This window comes from Mauremys reevesii, linkage group 1, assembly GCF_016161935.1.
Source record: "Mauremys reevesii isolate NIE-2019 linkage group 1, ASM1616193v1, whole genome shotgun sequence".
In the NCBI taxonomy this organism is placed as follows: Eukaryota; Metazoa; Chordata; order Testudines; family Geoemydidae; genus Mauremys; species Mauremys reevesii.
This window is the reverse complement of record NC_052623.1, coordinates 123,350,282-123,370,008: the sequence shown is the minus strand read 5'-3', so window position 1 is coordinate 123,370,008 and position 19,727 is coordinate 123,350,282. Positions and strand designations below refer to the sequence as shown.

The following is a 19,727-nucleotide window of genomic DNA, read 5'->3' as shown; positions in this document are numbered from 1 at the left end:
ATACGATTCATACTTGGTTTAAATATTTATTCTTGCTATGTATTGCAGTAGCATATATGATCCCCGATCAGGACCCCTTACACACATCAAAAAAAGATTTTCTTTTGTGAAAAGTTTACAGTCCTAAATTTGAACTGAGACACAACAGGTAGATATAGTGTAGTTGTGGGGAAAACCAATATAAAACTAATATAACTCTATGGGATTTTGCTGCACAAGTACTGAAAAAAAATAGTATATTTCTTACAAGAATATTTTGATCCTTTGAGACTAAATATGAATTAATTTTTACTGAAGATATGGGAAGTCAAATGGGCAGTCCTTTTCAGCTAAACCACAACTATGTGTACCCTGGGGTCCTGTAAATTTTATATAAAATTTGATCATTCCTCTTTTAGTTCCATTAACCTCATTGCTTCACTTTTAGGACCCTTCATGGCTTAGCTCTTCCCCTTCACCACCCCCTTGTATATGGTATGGAGCCATCCGTACCCATCATTGCTCCACCAATGATGCTTGCCTTCATTGCCAGTTAGTCAAATTATCTAGAAAACACCTACATACTTTCATGCTGCCCCTTTTGCATGAGAGGAATTCTCCATAAAAATCCTCAAAGCCACTACATTATGCTCCTCCACGTTGTACTCCTGGGGAAATTCTGCACCGCTGCGCACGTGCAGAATTCATGTCCCCCAGATTTTTTTTCTCTGCAGAAAATACATTCTGTCGGAGAGGAGCTGCAGTTACGATTTTTGCCCACCAAGGGCTGCTGTGGCACCAGAACAGAGGGCAGCCGGCTCAGCGGCCATAGTAGCCAGCAGCTGATAGGGAAGAGGAGAGGCTGCGTTCCTCACAGCGCCCTGTCCATTAGGCCAGGTGAGGAGGCACAGGATACTCGGGGAACAGACAGAGAGCAGGGTATACAGGGGTCACATAGACTGGGGTTCAGAAGGGCTTGTGGGGGGACAGACTGGGGCGGGGGGCTTAATGGGAGTGGGAGTGCAGAGACACCAAGAACAGGGGGTGACACATGGGGTACAGGGACACATGGGGATGGTGGGAGGTGGGTGCAGGCACACATGGGGACAGAGTCAGAGGTGCCTGACTGAATGGGAGAGGCTAGGGATCTGCATGGTGGAGACTCCCCAACAATCCCTTTCCCCCACCCACCCACCCCAAAAAACTGTTCCATACTTCTCCCACCCACACGCAACAACCTTCAAGGTTCACACCCAGGCTTCTTCCCAGCAATTACTTCCCTCTCCCTCAGCTCCTCCGTTAACCCTGACTTTTCCCCCAAGCCTTTGCACTGCTTCTGAGGGGTGCAGGGAATACGGTTCTATATTGTAGTTTAAATGAATTATTATTCGAAGTTCTGTATTAATATGCCTACTAATGAATCTATTTGTCAAAAATATTTCCTCAATCTTTTTTGTTGTCAGTATTGTTACAGACTTACTTGTTGACAAGTATTTTGAAATAAATGACCAAAATAATTGAAACTGGCATGATTACATTGTTGTTTTCACAAATAAATTTGCAGAATTTTAAAATATTGTGGGCAGAATTTTAAATTTTTTGGTGCAGAATTCCCCCAGGAGTAACATTCATCTCTTCTGTGATGCCTAGAAAACATTTGACAATGGCCAGGCAGTTCTTAAGCTGTGATCACAGTACACTTGTAATTTTCTCACTGTTACCTAGTCCTGCCCCCCCTCCCATCTTTATGTAAGTTTATAGGGACTGGGAAGGTGGTCTTGGGTATATTTGGGTCGGGGTGGTTGGCATCAGGGAGGGGAGGCTAGCACAGTTGGGCGAAGGCCTCTAGGCACTACTACAATGTAAATAATTTCAATAATAATTAAATTTAGGATTTTTTCCTGTGGTTGATCAGCAAACTGAATGACTGGTGTAATTTGGAATATCTGGGATTATAGGCAAGTATTACTGGCATACATATTTCTGTTGTATGGCAATGGATACAACCAGAAAAATTAAAGTAAGGGCTTGTCTATGCTGAGCTTTTCGTAACAGCGTTGAGAACCTCAATATAGTTGCACTGATGCAAACCCCCAGTGTAAACAGTGATTTATGCAGGTGTGGAAAGTACACTAAGATGTACCACAGCAAGCTACTGCTTACTTTCATGTGTCTGCATAATGGTGTGCATCCTCTGCTGCAAAAAACTCTAGTGTTGGTAACCCAGAAGACTAAATATTGTTTTTCTCATGCCAAAAGAGTACTCCTGATTGTGCAATCCCATCAAATATCAGAGGGGTAGCCATGTTAGTCTGGATCTGTAAAAAGCGACAGAGAGTCCTGTGGCACCTTATAGACTGATTCTTGCCTGCATATTTATACCTGCCTCTGGAAATTTCCACTACATGTGTCTGATGAAGTGGATATTCACCCACAAAAGCTTATGCTCCAATACATCTGTTAGTCTGTAAAGTGCCACAGGACTCTTTGTCGCTTTGTACCATCCCATCAAAGATTCTTGTGTAGAAATGACTGGACATTTCACAAAGAACCAATTATAGGATTAATGAATTCACACATGTATGAAAGCAATGCATTAGTTTTGTTAAAGAAATTAGTCCAAGAGATTTCTAAGGGTTCTCTGGTAGGTTGATAGGAGAAGCTGGTGAGCCTGATACTCTCAGTTCTTCCCTTTCTGGTTTTGCTTTTATTTTCCTTTTTTTCAGTTTTCATGCAGCTAGATATAGGTATGTCAGACTGTTGAATATAATGATTCCTTTCACTGAAAACTGATCTAAAGGGGAAAAAGTGTTAATAAGGACATTTGTTTAAATAATTCTTTCACCAAACTTTTTTATTGTGAAGAACAATGAGTTACTCCTATTCAAACACTTAAATGATATTCAGTTGACTCTAATGATAATCCCAATTTTTAGTTATTCCATTGATAAATTTTGTAGTTTATTTGTATTTTATTCTGTTTTCTATTTACACTGTCTTATTTTATCTATCTCAAAGACAAAAACTTTAATAAAAATACTGAAAATAAGAGACAGGGCACTAATGCATTTGTGCTATTGATAAGATATGATAGTCCTCACTAGATACCTCTGCCCCTTTGCCCCCAAATTCATGGCTTACCGAATGCATTTAGTCAGATTCTGGATTTCATTACCTTCCATATTTACACTTGTGGGTGACATCTACCTGCCTTTCTGTTTCTCAATTTTTCTTGTATTCTGTATGCATCATTTTTTCTAGTAAAATGAGTATACTAATGACATGTTTGTATTGACCCAATAGCTAGAGATGATTGCCATGGAAAATCCTGCAGACTTGAAGAAGCAGTTATACGTGGAATTTGAAGGAGAGCAAGGGGTAGACGAAGGAGGTGTTTCCAAAGAGTTTTTTCAACTGGTTGTGGAGGAAATTTTCAACCCTGATATTGGTATGCAATTTAATAACTCCCTCATCTCTATGAAGTGCATGTACACACAGTTTCTCTCCATATCTACTTCCTAATTATAGGTACTCTTTTTCTGAGGGTCCTCTGTATCCCTTGTTGAGCTAAAAGGGCATCTGATTCAGTTTGGGATCCTGCATCTAACAGAGCCACCATCCCAAGGACAACTGGAATGACTGCAATACTTTTTGCCACAAGTGAATGTTACCACTTACACATTTAGATCACTGACAAGTAACGCAATATTTTTATTTTTACTCGCTTCTGAAAATGTGAATCTAAACCTTCTCTCGGCTTTCCCCTTGGCTTCAAGTTTTGCTTTAGGGCTAGTAATCAAACCTGAGAAATAAAAATATCTCTTACCAAGTGTCCAAGGCAAACCTGTTTAAAGTGGTGGTTTTTTTTTTCAAAAATGGCAATATGAAAAAGGGTTAACTTTGTTCGCAAGTAGTGATGCTGATTTAAATTTTTGTTGGAAGTTTAGAAATACTGTCAAATGCAAATCAATTACAAACAAAAGTTAGCAGTCGTTTCTGGTATTACACCTGCTCCTGAGTTCCCCTACCAGTTTTTGTGGTTTAGCAATCACATTTTCCTGGTGTGTGGGTTTTTTTAAATGTTTTTTCTGTCCTGTTCTCCCTTCACTTTCCGCTGCTGTGTGAAAGAGCCACTCAGATAAGAGAACTGACTATAGGGAATACAATGAAACCAATGATACACAGTTCTATGCCAAAAACATAAAATGAACTTGAAAAAAGTCTCTAGTTTCTTATAATTATAACTTTTAAAAAATTCAGACAGGTATGATTTATCAGGTACCAGTCCCCTTTAAAATTGAGTATAACAGAAGGACATTGTTATGTAGGGATGAGGAGGAGGAAGAAATGTTAAAGGGATACTTTGGTCCAGTTTGTCCCCAGATTTAGTCTTTTAGAAAAAAGCTTATACAAAACTTAAAAGATCCCTAGAGACTTTCCCAAAATCTTCTAAAAATTGTAATCAAAATAATTTGTGCTATAACAGGAGAATATTTAGGTAATGAATCATTGCATCATTGTGCTACAGTATAAGAACTTGAAAGTGAAATTGAATAGAAACAAACGTGAAATTGGCTAGTCTGTTTTCATTGGCAAAGGTCAGAATAATGAAATATGTAGACAACATAAATAGAAAATAAAAGTTTTTTGAGTGCTTTAAGTTTCACTATTATAGTGCATAAAGTAGGAAAGGAATTAATGTCTCAACATACCACTTACAATTTGAACTGTTGGTACGTAACCACTTTTTTACACCTATTGTGCACAAAGTTTTAAAATTAAAACATTTCAGGAAGTCTTTCAGTAGCTTACGTATTTCAGTGGACTTTTCATGCCCTTTATGACCCATTCAATGAAGATACATATTTGAGTGTTAAAAATCTTCCTCTGAAAGGATGTCTTGTTTCCTTAAATTCACACTTTTGAAAAGTAAATAGAGCTTGTTTTGAAATCCAACTCTTCCCCCCCCCCCACCCCTTAAATGGAAAAAAAAGTCCCTGCCTTTTAGTTAGGCGGTTGTCTACACAATCAGCGTTGATGGGGTCAGCAGCTAAACTGCCTGAAAACAAGCTTCCAGTTCCAGCAGCAACCCTAAAGGAACCTCAAGGAGGGAAGAATGCATCTCTAAGTCGTTACTAGCCAAGTCAGAAGGGCAGAGAGCACACTGCTGTTGGGGAGCATTTGGGTTTGGCAGGCATCAGAGCTGGCAGTGAGATATCTAACTTTCCCTTTTTTTAGAGGTGTCAGCCTGGCCCGCCCACCACTAAGTGAAATGTGTTTTCAATTAATGTGTCATATTCCATGTTGTACATACAGTAAAACTACAGTAACCAAAAAGGATCACATTCATATCACCATCACGTATACATTAGATTGAAGATTTTCGCCTGTCTAATCTTGAAAGTTAATTTGGATTAAGGAGAGTCCACATATGGAGTTATTCCTGAATAGCTGTTCTGGAGTAATTCCACATATAGACAGTCCCTTAAAAACTGCTTCTCTCTCTATGCACCATTCCACTAGTTGAGATCTACTAAGATACTTTTATAACCCTAAATTCCTGCAGACAGGCCAACTTTTGTGAATGGGCCTCAACCCTGGATTTGGAATTCCCTTACCCTGTTGGCCCAAGTGAGCTAGAATTTGTTGGCCTACAGCTTTTGTCAGCGGGAGGTTGCTTGAGTGGGATATCTTATGTTGTGATTTGGGGAATGTAATGGGGTCCACTAGGCCCAGAGGCTCTTGCTGGAGGCCTCAGGGTCCTACCGTACCCCATCCCAGAGAGGAGCAGAAGAGAAGTCCTCCAAGCAGCCTAGAGTGGTTGTGGGGAAGCAGCCAATCAGAGCCCAGCAAACTCACATAAAAGGAACTGCAGGGCCAGAGTCAGTCCATTGCTGCCTGGAGCTGTGTTCCTGGCTGGCTGACTGAAGGAACAGCAGGACCACAGACAGATCAGTTGCTGGCAGGGACTGGGGGAGCAAGAAGGAGCCCCTGGTTGGCTGCTGGGACTGAATAAGGACTGAGCCCAGTGAGGGCTGCAGGAAGACACTGTGTCCAGAGAGCAAGCCCTGGGGGTATGGCCACATACCAGGCCTGGGACTATTTAAGGACTAAGTCTTGGGAGGGCTACAGAAATACCAACAGATGGGTACTGGGATAGGCACCTGTTGGACTGTATACCCTGGAAGAGGTCTGTTCTGTTTGACATATAGACTGTGTGAGAGAGTTGGCTTCAGGGCTGAGTTGTTGAAAACTCTCCTGAGAAACCACTGACAAGGGTCAGCACAAATTAAGAGTCTGCAGGCACACATACTCAACCAGGAGGCACTCGCGAGAGGTGAGTGCCATCCCATTGCAGGGAAACTTTTTGGGAGATTGGTTATAAATGTGTGGCTTTATAACTGACGTACGTGTTCCTATAGGCCGTGAGCATCACAATTTATAAAACCCGAAACATTAATTCATGCTATGAATATGTAATGTTTTTGGTAAAGTATACAATTCTAAATTTAAAATGTAATTTTATATGTATATCTGGTACAGATGGATTTAGAAGGTGGATTTTTAAATTTCATGTTTGCTCGACATTTTTGTTGTTTTTCTAAATATAAAAGTAATCATTTAAATTAATTTCTTATAGGTATGTTCACATACGATGAGTCTACAAAACTGTTTTGGTTTAACCCATCCTCTTTTGAAACTGAGGGTCAGTTTACACTGATTGGCATAGTACTGGGTCTGGCTATTTACAATAACTGTATACTGGATGTACATTTTCCCATGGTTGTCTACAGGAAGCTAATGGGCAAAAAAGGAACTTTTCGTGATCTGGCAGATTCTCACCCTGTAAGTTCATTGTGTTCCTTACATTTTCCACAACCTGTAGTAATAAATTCATGTTCATTTAATTAAGATTTGATTTCAACACAAGCTTACTATCAGAATAGGTGAAAGTGAAATGCCCTGTTAGGTTAGTGGAAACATTATAGGGTTATTTGTTAAAATGTGTGGATTGGTACATGGTGCTACCACTACATCTAATTTGGAGGAGTATGCATTGGCTAGCAATAGTATGTGGGTCCTGTTTCTGCCTCGCAGCATGAATGTTGGCAAGTCACTTAACCTTCTGTGCCGCAACAAACTAGTCTGTAAAATGAGAATATTATTGACCAATCTTTAGTACAACACTTTTTAAAAATTCCCATGGAAGTGCTACGCTGTAGTGACTCTAAGTTCTTTTAAGTGAAAGGCAGTTGTAGCAGGTGGAGATTATTCACAAATTCTTGAAGCAATTATGAGTTTTCTCATATGCTTTTTATTGTCTCACCTTAAAAACTATAGAGAGAAAGGGGAGGGGGAGGGTTCTTTTGCTGATGGCTGTAAAATAGCAATAAGCCACAATAAATATGTGTGAGTTAACAGTTAAAGCACATCTCACGTATTTTGGTCCTGTGCCTTCAACCATCCAAAAAACACCAATAGCTTTCTAACATGCAACCTAGTGTGTTTTATTGCTGTCAGACTGATTTATTTAAATTAATTTGGGGTATTTTTTCCATTTTTATTTGTAAGAGCTATGCAATAAATCCTTCCACTGTCACAAATGGTTCAAAGAAAGTGAATAGGATAAAGGTTATTATAAATGCCTTTTATTTTACTATATTAGAAAAAATAACTTATTTTTGTATAGATTCCCTGCTCTGTTTAAATTGCTTTTCATGACAACAGTATGCCAACTCAGGCCACTCTTTCAGCTGTAGTTTGAGGGCTAATAGCTACTTTAAAGTCATTTTTTATTGTAATAACAAAATTGAGCTGTTTCATATTCCCAGTTTAGTTTTATTTTTAGTAACAAGTGAATTCAGACTTGTCAAGAGGCTACAAAATGTGTGGGGCAACCAGTCTCATTTTTGTGGGAAGAGAACAGGTGGATTTAAAAGTTCAGTTTACCTCTTACCTCCATTCCTCTTCCACAGTTGTCTTACTCTGCCACCTCTACTTTAAAATCACCCTTCATAGACTCCATTAAACAGACCAAGTTATTTAAATGCTGATTTGAGAGTCTTAAAACTGTATAAAATTCAAAGTAGTCAGGCCACATAAGGCATTGTTGAGTACCACAGCGAGAATTCAGAGGGCAAGAGAGCCAGATCTTGTTTAAAAGGTAGTGGTTCCTAAATCGGTGTTTACTAACATGGTACCTTTGAAAGTGTTTGTGGGGCATAGGAGGAAGACAGCTGGTGAGAGGATGAGGATTGCAGCTAAAACTTACAAGAAGTATATGGGGAAAGTTCACTATACTTTCTCTAATTAAAGAGCACTCTGGCTTTCTCTGACCTTCAGTTTGCATCCCTGAGCGGCTCATACCTCTGTCTCCTAGTGGGAGCCCTTAAACTGCTGCTGCCTGCACATCATCTGCTGCTTCTGGGCGGTATTACTAGGGGACGCCTCAGGGGTGTGGGGACTCAGGGGTCTCCCTGAGTACAGGGACTCAGAGGGCTCCCTAAACCCCTTCAAACAACTTGCATTCATTTTTTAAAATTCCACCTATACTGCACAGTTACTGACCCTAACTTGTGCTTGTTTTTCAAAGTGAGGGTCAAATATTTAGCAACACTTTAACTTCCTCCTCTTCACATTATGTACACAAACATTTTCCTGGCACTTCTGGTGATTACGTCCCAATCATGAACAATTGGGCTTTGGTACAAAGTTGTGACCTCACCCAAAAGATATAGCTGACCAATTCAAGTATGTTTTTGGACAGTCGGTATCTAAAGCCGTACTCTGGTTAACATTGGTGATATATAGTGGAACTTATATTTTACAACTCTATCATCGAATGTTTTTATTTTATTAGGTTCTTTATCAGAGTTTAAGAGACTTGTTACAGTATGAGGGAAGTGTGGAAGATGATATGATGATAACTTTCCAAATATCTCATACGGATCTCTTCGGCAATCCAATGATGCATGATTTAAAGGAAAATGGAGATAAAATCCCTATTACAAATGAAAACAGAAAGGTAATTCACATGGCACTCTAACGGTGGAATGATCTTTGTCATTACTATGTATCTCAGAATTTCAGTCAGTATTCTCTAGGCATGTAACTAAAACATTAATTTCAGCTAGCAATAAAGAAATAGTTAAATTTAAAATTCTAATAGTCCAATTTGGTTAAGAAGCAGAAGAAAACACTTTTCTAAAATTCTCTTGCATGTATGACTTTGAGAACACCAGTTGAAGATACATTTGCTGTAACATACACGTTTATGTATAACAAATCAGAAATATTTGACTCCCTTTTAATGTTTGCTGTTTACAAGCAACTGTTCACAGAATCCTGAATAGATATCTAAGTTATGTATATGCAGATTGCTGAGTAAATTGGCTATAAAACTAGTAAATTGAAATGTGCATACCAGACTTCACATTGTATATCTCCCCAAACATATTTTGCACTCAGCATCTGAGCATAATCTTATAGGAAAACGTGACAGACCAAAAGATCGTCTACTCTCTCCTTTAGTTGTAACTTGCTGCTGAATGGGCTTAGGTTTAATACAAATATAGACTACACAAAATTTTGATACATGTAGAAGTAAGCTTTTGTGTTAGATTTTGAATCCTACCATTGTTTGTGATGGCTTAAACTTTATTTACTGCTTGCTGTGTCCTACCAGAATCCTCCAGATTGGTGGATGTTTGTGTAGGAGGAAGAGAATTTTTCCTTGCTCATAAACTTGGTTTCTCAAATGAAGTTGTCCACCAACTGGGAGGAATCCACCTGGACTATTTTGTGTGTGCATGTGGATACTTGCTGTTTGAAAATTTCAGTACATGTGAAGTTGACAGAAGTGTCCAGTCATAGCTCAGCTGCCTCTGAAATTGGGGGGGAGGGATAGCTGAGTGGTTTGAGCATTGGCCTGCTAAACCCAGGGTTGTGAGTTCAGCCCTTGAGGGGGCCATTATAGGGATCTGGTGCAAAAATCTGTCTGAGGATTGGTTCTGCTCTGAGCAAGGGGTTCAATTAGATGATCTCCTGAGGTCCCTTCCAACCCTGAGATTCTATGATTGATTGTAGGTGGGCCAAGTCCAGCAATACACTCTGGCTTGGTTCCAGTTATGAGAAAACAAATGTATACAATGCCATAAAATACTTGCTTTTCCTAATTAAAACATTAGACGAAAATGTCTTGTTGGGTGTATCTTGTTTTTTGAAGGGTTGGGTTTGGCTTTTAACTATTAAATAAGTTTTGGGGTTGTTTTCTTACAGGAATTTGTCAATCTGTATGCGGACTACATTCTCAACAAATCAGTAGAAAAGCAGTTCAAAGCCTTTCGGAGAGGATTCCATATGGTGACCAATGAGTCTCCACTGAAATATTTATTTAGACCAGAGGAAATTGAATTACTTATTTGTGGAAGTAGGGTAAGAAATCTGGAATGTGCAACAAAACAAATTGCTGGGTTTTTTATCCTAAAGATACAATTATGGGTGGTGATAAAATGTCTTACATTTACAGAATCTAGACTTTCAAGCACTAGAAGAAACTACAGAATATGACGGTGGCTATAGCAGAGACTCTCTTATTATTAGGTAAGTTCTTTAACTTTTCAAGGGATGTACAAGAAAACTGTAGTTTACTAAATTTATGATGAAGCAGCATCTGTAATGTGAGGTTTGTGGTTTTGAAGTACACACTGAAGTCCAGCAAGAGCTAAATATCATTTATTATTGTTACTGAATTATCTAGAATTTCACTGAGTATTTGAATAAAGTCAGCAAATGATAAGATGCTTAATATGCTGTTATAGAATAAACTCTTTAAACAAATGAAAAGTTATCAAAAGCTGTTGAAGAAACTGAAGGGTAAAAATGATGGTTACTTTGCACTTGCTCTTTTTTACTTGTGTGCTTTCTTTGTTGAGAGATGGAAGAGACTCATTAGGTAACCCCCAACTGGGCAGGATTATTTCTTACATTATGCTACCTATTATTTGCCTAGTTTAGTAAAATAGTCTCTAAGAAATTACCTGGATTACTCCCACATATGGGAAAGGAAATTCCACATCTTGTTGCTTGCAGAATTTCCAATTAATTCTTCTCTTAGTGTGAGAGAATCTGTAGGAGCCATGCTGATAAAGTTCCCCTGTAATTTATTAGCCAACCCTTCAAGGGAGAAGTTCCTTAGTACACAGCAAGGGAAGCAGGTAGATTAATGTTCAGAGTCCTTTGGGGTTGCCCTTAGGGGATGTGTGCTCAACTACATCCTTCTCACTCACAGAGCCCATGTTGCACAGATGGGCTTCTGTGGGGTCAAAAGTGGAATAATGCTATGGAGGGTTTTCCTATCCTCCTCTGGGAGAGGATGGTATAGTTCTTGTCATCTTTGGCTGTCTGCTTTTCCTCCAGGCCATGGTTGTCTTTCTCTTCTAATCCCTCTCCAGTCTATCTACATCATTCTAGTATAGAGGTTCCCAGTTCTGAATGAAATAGTCTGTGTGTAGTCTCTCTTATAAGTCTAGAATATATTCAAATGATCTTCAGGACTATGAAATAAGAGATGGCGATGATTTTTGCTCAATGATGAATTATCCTAATAGGATTTTGTGATGGGTGGAAGTGTCATTATTTGTTCTGATGGGCCATTAGTGAGTACATTCATTATCACATATAATCGAAACAAAAGGCCTCCAAGCCATGCCATATGTCAAGAATAAGGATGTGCAAAATATTGTGTTTACCATAGTTACGATTATAGAAAAATGTAGGGGCTGCAAAAACTCCTGCTCTGATTATTTTACATGTAATCAGGCTGACACTTTTTTGATGAATTACTGTTTTTATTCCTCTAATATTGTAGAAGCCACCTTTTCTGATCTTTATTTTCACCTCCGTTTTGATCTTAACACACAGTTGGTAATTGACACGCGACTTGAACTATTTAGTCAAACTAATATTGATATGTTTGGTAATACGATACGAGGAAGAGAGAAACAAGATTATCAGAGAATAGACAATGCATTGCAATAAAGATAATTGAAAAATATAGAAAATACGAACAGTATAGAAAACAAATGGACAGCATCTGCAAATTATTTGCTAATTTTAGAGTAGTCTGAAACAGTTTTAAAAAGTTAACACTTTAACCTTCAAGGATTTTGAAATACTTCAGCTGTAGCTTCAAAACTTCAGTGGTTAGCAAATGTTTGAAGGAGGTTACTAGTGAAGTTCCTCAGGGATCAGTTTTGGGACCAATCTTATTTAACCTTTTTATTACTGACCTTGGCACAAAAAGCGGGAATGTGCTAATAAAGTTTGCAGATGACACAAAGCTGGGAGGTATTGCTAACACAGAGAAGGACCGGGATATCATACAGGAAGATCTGGATGACCTTGTAAACTGGAGTAATAGTAATAGGATGAAATTTAATAGTGAAAAGTGCAAGGTCATGCATTTAGGGATTAATAACAAGAATTTTAGTTATAAATTGGGGACACATCAGTTGGAAGTAACGGAGGAGGAGAAGGACCTCAGAGTATTGGTTGATCACAGGATGACTATGAGCCGCCAATGTGATATGGCCATTAAAAAAGCTAATGCAGTTTTAGGATGCATCAGGCGAGGTATTTCCAGCAAAGATAAGGAGGTGTTAGTACCATTGTACAAGGCACTGGTGAGACCTCATCTGGAATACTGTGTGCAGTTCTGGTCTCCAGTGTTTAAGAAGGATGAATTCAAACTGGAACAGGTTCAGAGAAGGGCTACTAGGATGATCCGAGGAATGGAAAACCTGTCTTATGAAAGGAGACTCAAAGAGCTTGGCTTGTTTAGCCTAACCAAAAGAAGGTTGAGGGGGGATATGATGGCTCTTTATAAATATATCAGAGGGATTAATATCAGGGAGGGAGAGGAATTATTTAAGCTTAGTACCAATGTGGACACAAGAACAAATGGATATAAACTGGACACTAGGAAGTTTAGACTTGAAATTAGACGAAGGTTTCTAACCATTAGAGGAGTGAAGTTCTGGAACAGCCTTCCAAGAGGAGTAGTGGGGGCAAAAGACATATCTGGCTTTAAGACTAAGCTTGATAAGTTTATGGAGGGGATGGTATGATGGGATAGCCTAATTTTGGCAATTAATTTAGCAATTGATCATTGGTTATCAGCAGGTAAGTATGCCCAGTGGTCTGTGATGGGATGTTAGATGGGATGGGATCTGAGTTACTACAGAGAATTCTTTCCTGGGTGCTGGCTGGTGAGTCTTGCCCACATGCTCAGGGTTTAACTGATCGCCATATTTGGGGTCGGGAAGGAATTTTCCTCCAGGGCAGATTGGCAGAGGCCCTGGAGGTTTTTTTGCCTTCCTCTGCAGCATGGGGCACGGGTCACTTGCTGGAGGATTCTCTGCAGCTTGAGGTCTTCAAACCACAATTTGAGGACTTCAATAACTCAGACATAGGTTAGGGGTTTGTTATAGAAGTGGATGGGTGAGATTCTGTGGCCTGCATTGTGCAGGAGGTCAGACTAGATGATCATAATGGTCCCTTCTGACCTTAAAGTCTATGAGTCTGAGTCTATGAATGCAATTTTGTTCAACTCCTGTATGCTCGGTTTGTATGCTGATGTGTTAAGAGGATCAAATATGGTTCCATATTTGATAATGTGTCAATTAACAGCTGCAAATTGCATAATTGTGGCAGTTGGGAAAGTTACATACAAGTAGGGGGAGGTCTTGTCTGTCTCAAATATTCTTAACAATATTTTTCTCTTGCTTTCTCAACTTTTTGTTTTTAATTTCCCCTCAAAAGGGAATTCTGGGAAATAGTCCATTCATTTACAGATGAGCAGAAAAGACTATTTTTGCAGTTTACAACAGGCACGGACAGAGCACCTGTGGGAGGACTTGGAAAATTAAAGATGATTATAGCCAAAAATGGCCCAGACACAGAGAGGTAAAATATTGACCTTTTGTTTGGTAAAAATTTTATTTTGACTTCCTAAAAATTAAGATGAATTCTGCAAAGTGAAAATACCAGCAGCCAAACCTTAACGTTAAGGATTTTTAATAGCATTTTAATAATATTTTATAATGCTGTGACCTCAAGGTTACGTGAAAACAACAGGTATAAATTGTAAAGCAAAACTGGAGTATTGTTCTTGCATATGTAAGCAGATGAAATAGCAGGGTATTTCTCAAAGATGATGATGCTTATGTGCGTGCGCTGTGCATTCCGATGACTGAATTCTTCCTCTTCTGTTTTTCCTCAGATTGCCTACATCTCACACATGCTTTAATGTCCTTTTGCTTCCGGAATACTCAAGCAAAGAAAAGCTTAAAGAGAGATTGTTGAAGGCCATCACATATGCCAAAGGATTTGGCATGCTGTAATAAATAAATAAATATAACAAAAGGGATTAAAATTGGTGGTGGTGATGTCCCTGTCCAAAAAAGGCCATAAGATAGTGAGCTACAGTAGTCACCTGTGTTTGTGCCTCCCTTCTTCACTGGGGACACTGGGCTGGAACAGCAGATTTCAGCTGCTTATATGAACAAATTCTTTATTTTTTCTTTTAGCGTGAAAGTATTACATATTCTTTCACTTGTATGTACAGAGAGGTTTTCCTGAATATTTATTTTAAGGGTTAAATCACTTTTGCTTGTGTTTATTACTGCTTGAAGTTGAGCCTTTTTGAGTATTTACAAGAAAACAAACTGTACTCTCCCAAGGAAAATATTGCCATCATTTGTAGCCCATGTAACCTTCAAGTATGTGCTATATTTTTGTCCCTGTATCTAATCAAATCAGGAACTGTACTTTTTTGGAAGAGTTTGCTTTTGAAACTTGAAGTCTTGGAAAACAGTGTGATGCAATTACTGCTGTTCTAGCCCCCAAAGAGTTTCTGTTCAAAATCTTAATCAATAAAGATGGAAGGGAGAACTTGGAATGTTAAACTGCAGCCTTGAGAACTTTACTTTAGTCACAGCACAACAATTAAAATTCATTTCACTATGTGTTGTCTTCACATGTCTTGTAATATATTGTCTTTTAATTAGCAAAACATATTTCTTAGTCTACGAAAGGGTAGGCGTTTTAGTTACATTGTTGAAAAAAAAAAGTTTACTGGGGAAAGTGCATTTTCAGCCAAACAGCTTTAGACTAGAGAGTGAAGTTTGTTTGAAAAAAGGATAGGAAGTTGCTATATTATAAACAAAAAGCATGTGGAAGTGCACTTAAAATGAAGTTTTATTATTAATTGCCTATTACATTGACATTTTAAATAGACAATCCAAAGTCTTCCCTACATGTTATGTCATCATCCTTATTTAATGAACTGTTGTTCCTTTATCAAGGCACATGATCAGTGTTGCAACATAATCAAAAGGGATGGCTACTGTACGGTATATTTTTCAGCTGACAATAGACAGAAATTGAAAATGATTAAAACAAACTTTTAAGGCTTACTTTATATTGTTTATTCCCAACTATTTAATATGCTGTTAGAAAGGAAATACTAAGGTTACTTTCATCTGCTACATAAAATATACAGTAGGGTTTGAATTTAAATCTACAGATCATATCAGAAGTAAATCCTTTACCTTTCGTAATCTGTATATGTAATGTTAACTTCTCCTGTTGCAATATAAAATAAAGGGATTATGCATTTTTAACTGAGGACATAATTGGCATATCTCGTTTTACTGCAAGCAACAGCTGATGTGCAGAGCTGAGCTTGTGCCTTGACAATTGCTATAACTGACTACTACAGGTCAAATCCATTTGATGATTTGTGTGAAATTGGCATTAAAAGGCATAGTTTTGAAATCATTGGAGGGAGAAAAGATGTCTTTTCAGGATTATTTTAATAAATTCTTTCTAGTAATAGAAACAGACAAATGTTATGTACCTATAATGCTGAATAAAACAGTGACGTTTTTCACCATGGTTCAGTGAAAAAGAAGACAGTGATTTCCTTACTTTTACAAGTTAACATGGAGCATCATTAAACTATTTATTTTGAAACCTTTAAAATATATTATATGCTGAGGATGAGACAAACATTAAACTGTCCAGAAATGACATAACGCAGTGTTGCCAACCGTAAGTATTCAAAAATCATGAGTCAGGCCCCAAACCATCAAGATTGCCTTAAAAATTGAGATTTTTTTTAAATGAGATTTGAAAAGATGCTTTTTATCTGGTTTTGAGCCTTTAGGGTGTACTTAGAATACATTTTCAAGGTTTTCTCCACCACCATGTGGGCTAGAAACTGTTTTTGCTTAAATGAAAGCTGAGATTCTCACCTAATCACATCTGCAGAAGCCAGGGCTTGTTAAAAAAAAAAAAAAATCAACTATTGCAAATCTCTCACTACAACACTGCCTTACTGAATTATTTGAGCACTTCGCCATTTTCCTGTGCTTTAGATGGTGAGCATAGATGCTGTTCATGATTGCCTTGCTGCAGTTTGTAAGTATGAAGAGTTCTTGATACCACATGTTTGTTCTAGAGCTGTTCAAATCATATCCCTTTAATGTGATTTGCCCAGGAAATGTTCTGAATGATATTTATGTCCGGTTCTCTCGGTGTAAGATTTGTGGTGATGGTTATTTTTATATAGCTCCAAAAGTGCTAGGCATTTCACAGTCAGGTAAAAATACACGGTTCTTGCTCTGAATTGATTACATTCTAAATGGATGAGAGCTTTATACTACAGAAGAAAAAGTAACATTAAAATAATGTATAATTGTACTAGCTTTCAAAAAGCATGAATTGCTTTTGAGGGGGCATTACCAGATACATATAAAGCTCGTAGAATTACTAGACTTCTCATTTAAAGATACCATGTTAAAGATACCATCTATACTGGATCCTTCGGCCTGAGTTTTATCTCTTAGCACAGCACTGATGGAATTCTCTAGATATAAAGGCTTTTTTACCCTTGAGGAGTAGAAGTAGCGGTAGTAAGCCAGAACCCTTACTGGCAGCTGCCCGCTGTAAATACTTCCCTAAAATGTTCCATTCAATTTCATTTACTGACCTTATCAAGAAGAAAGCATTTCCCTCAGAGGACTGACTTTTCTGTCTTCAGCTTTTCAGGAACACTGACTGAATACCTTTCACTATTACGTAACTCCCAGGCTGGTCTGGTACAGTAAAGGCCTACAAAATTTAGCTTGGGAACTTGGGTACACCTGTTCAGCACTTTGATGCTTGTTCCTAGGCATTTTAGTGCACACCTTTTTCTTTTTTTATTTCCCCCAGGGTGAAGGCGGGGGGGCATTTTGGAATCTCTACTTTTTTTGCCAGCACGTTGGTGTTTTTACTAGATTCACAGAGCTCTACCATTGCCGTTGTCCTTGGCACACTGACACCATAATATCCTAGGCACTTGAACACCTTACAGTGAGACACCTGTTCTGGTTCAGTGCCTTGTTTGGTGCTCATCAATTATTTGGTTCAACATCCAGCACTTCCTTCAGTGCCCAGGTATCTATGGGCTGTTGATTTCAGGCATGGCATTGACGGAGGAAAGAAGGTTGCTCAGGTGCTTCAAACATTTGCCAAGTGGGCACTCAACATTTGTGAACATAGAGCCCTAACTGTGATGGGTTTTTACCAGCACACACACAGGTAGGGACACACCCAGCTGCAGTTACATACAGATGCTGTGCTCAGCTGTGGATGGGAAGGCTTCACCTAAGGGACTTCCTAGCTACTCACCTACACACACCTCTCCGGGGTATAATATAAACCCAACATTTATACTATCTTGCGCTGCACAGCATAAGCTCATGAAGTTCACCCCCGTTCCCTCCTTGTGGAGAGAAAATACACAACAGCTTTCTGCCCCGAGTTATGATTTTCACACACTGGTTTTAAACAAAGCAAAAACAAGTTTATTTACTACAAAAGATTGATTTTAAGTGATTATAAGGGATAGCAAACAGAGCAGATTACCTAGCAAATGAACAAAACTTGCAAACTAAGCTTAATATACTAAAGAGATTGGATATGAATAGCAAATTCTCACACTAAGTGATTATAAAGCAGGCTGTTAAGGGGCAAGCTGCACTGGCTTGCAGCTTAGAAACCCCAGTTCCATTCACAAGCTAAAAATCCCTTTAGCCTGGATCCAGCACTCCCCCCTCCCCCACCGCCAGTTCAATCTTTGGTCCTCAGGTGTTTCCAGGAGTCTTCCTGGGCGGGGAGTCAGTGAAGAACCATGAGGAGGTCATTCCCCTGCCTTCTATAGCTTTTGTGTATGACAGGAACCTTTGTCTCAAAGCTTGGTTCCCACACCAGTCAATGGAAAAACACTGGTATTCCAAGATGGAGTCCAGCACCAGGTGACCTAGTCACATGTCCCTGGTTACAGCAGAGGAGTGGAGCCTGTTTGTAGCATCCTCAGGAAGGCCCCCAGGTGGGCAATACACTGCTTCTATGGGCTGTTGTTCTCCCTAATGGTTTGTTAATTTGAATGGGACTTTCCCAGCCAGCCATCTACACTGAGAATCTTTTGTCTAGTGGGTGTTCCCCATATGTAAACACATTTGTAATAGATACATAATCAATATTCACAACTTCAGATACAAAAATGATACATGCATACAAATAGGATAATCATATTCAGTAAATCATACCCTTTCCAATGATACCTCACATGATGTATATTGCGTAAAATACATTGTCATACAATAAAATCTCTGAAGAATATGGAGGGCAGTGTCACACTGACCTCTACCTCATCACATATACTGAAGGCAGCTCCCTGAGGTATTCCTAACTCAAAGCAGCTTGTATTGAAGTTTCCTGACTGCTTCAAAGCAGTGAATACAAAGGAGAGAGATGATATCCGTTCCCCATATCACTCTATAGTAAGTGACATGCAGCCATTCCTAGTCCTCTGCAAGGATGCCATGAAGCCCTTAGTGTCAACTTTGAGTCACTCGTCTTCCATGAGGTCAGCAGGGCTATGATCTCAGTGCAGCAAGTGTACACATTCTGAGTCAGCGCTGCCCACACAAGAAAAGCTTTGGCTTAATAATAATTGGAGATATACCAATCTCCTAGAACTGGAAGGGACCTTGAAAGGTCATCTAGTCCAGCCCCCTACCTTCACTAGCAGGACCAATTTTTGCCCCAGGTCCCTAAGTGGCCTCCTCAAGGATTGAACTCACAACCCTGGGTTTAACAGGCCAATGCTCAAACCACTGAGCAATCTGTCTTCTCCACCATCAGTGCCTCAGTACTCAGGCCTCTGACACCGCTAATGTTGGTACTTGCAAATATAGAGTATTTGGGGATTCCATAGCTTTGCCAGCTTGCCATTACCAGTGTTCTGCCTGCTGGAGGCAGACCTGGAGGACCTTTTTAAAACTGCACTGGCAGCTGGTCTCCTCAAACACAGCTCCTGAGTATTCTTCAAGGTGGATGGCAGGGTACAAGATCAAAAGATTGCCCCACTCACGAAAATGCTCCCCTGTTTCTCAATAACGGAAACATGCAGGCAATTCACTCCCTTCTGGCACAGAAAGTCATCAGGCCTGTCTTACCAGACAAGATGAAGTCTTATTCCAGAAATGAATGACTATCTTATCAAAGAAATGCTTAAGATAGTCGCCCTGAGTCATCATGCTGCTTTATTATTATTTTTAAAGAGGCAGGACACTTTCATGTATCTGGGGGTGCTCCCCAAATACTGGAAAATTTGCTGTACTACATTCATATGTTAC

General features: G+C 39.1%; 1 protein-coding gene across 4 annotated transcripts in view; it reads left to right on the top strand.

The window, feature by feature from the left end:
* The window catches only part of UBE3A (ubiquitin protein ligase E3A), a 97,943-nt gene extending 82,940 nt beyond the window's left edge, over window positions 1–15,003 (top strand). For all 4 annotated transcript variants that reach the window (XM_039539199.1, XM_039539211.1, XM_039539193.1 and 1 more), the window contains 7 exons: window positions 3,283–3,427; window positions 6,620–6,825; window positions 8,840–9,004; window positions 10,258–10,413; window positions 10,508–10,581; window positions 13,801–13,944; window positions 14,261–15,003. In XM_039539199.1, coding sequence (XP_039395133.1) covers window positions 3,283–3,427; window positions 6,620–6,825; window positions 8,840–9,004; window positions 10,258–10,413; window positions 10,508–10,581; window positions 13,801–13,944; window positions 14,261–14,381 — 1,011 coding nt within the window. In that variant the 3' untranslated portion in view covers window positions 14,382–15,003. The remainder of the gene's footprint in view (window positions 1–3,282; window positions 3,428–6,619; window positions 6,826–8,839; window positions 9,005–10,257; window positions 10,414–10,507; window positions 10,582–13,800; window positions 13,945–14,260) is intronic.
* The last annotated feature ends 4,724 nt before the right edge of the window (window positions 15,004–19,727 follow it).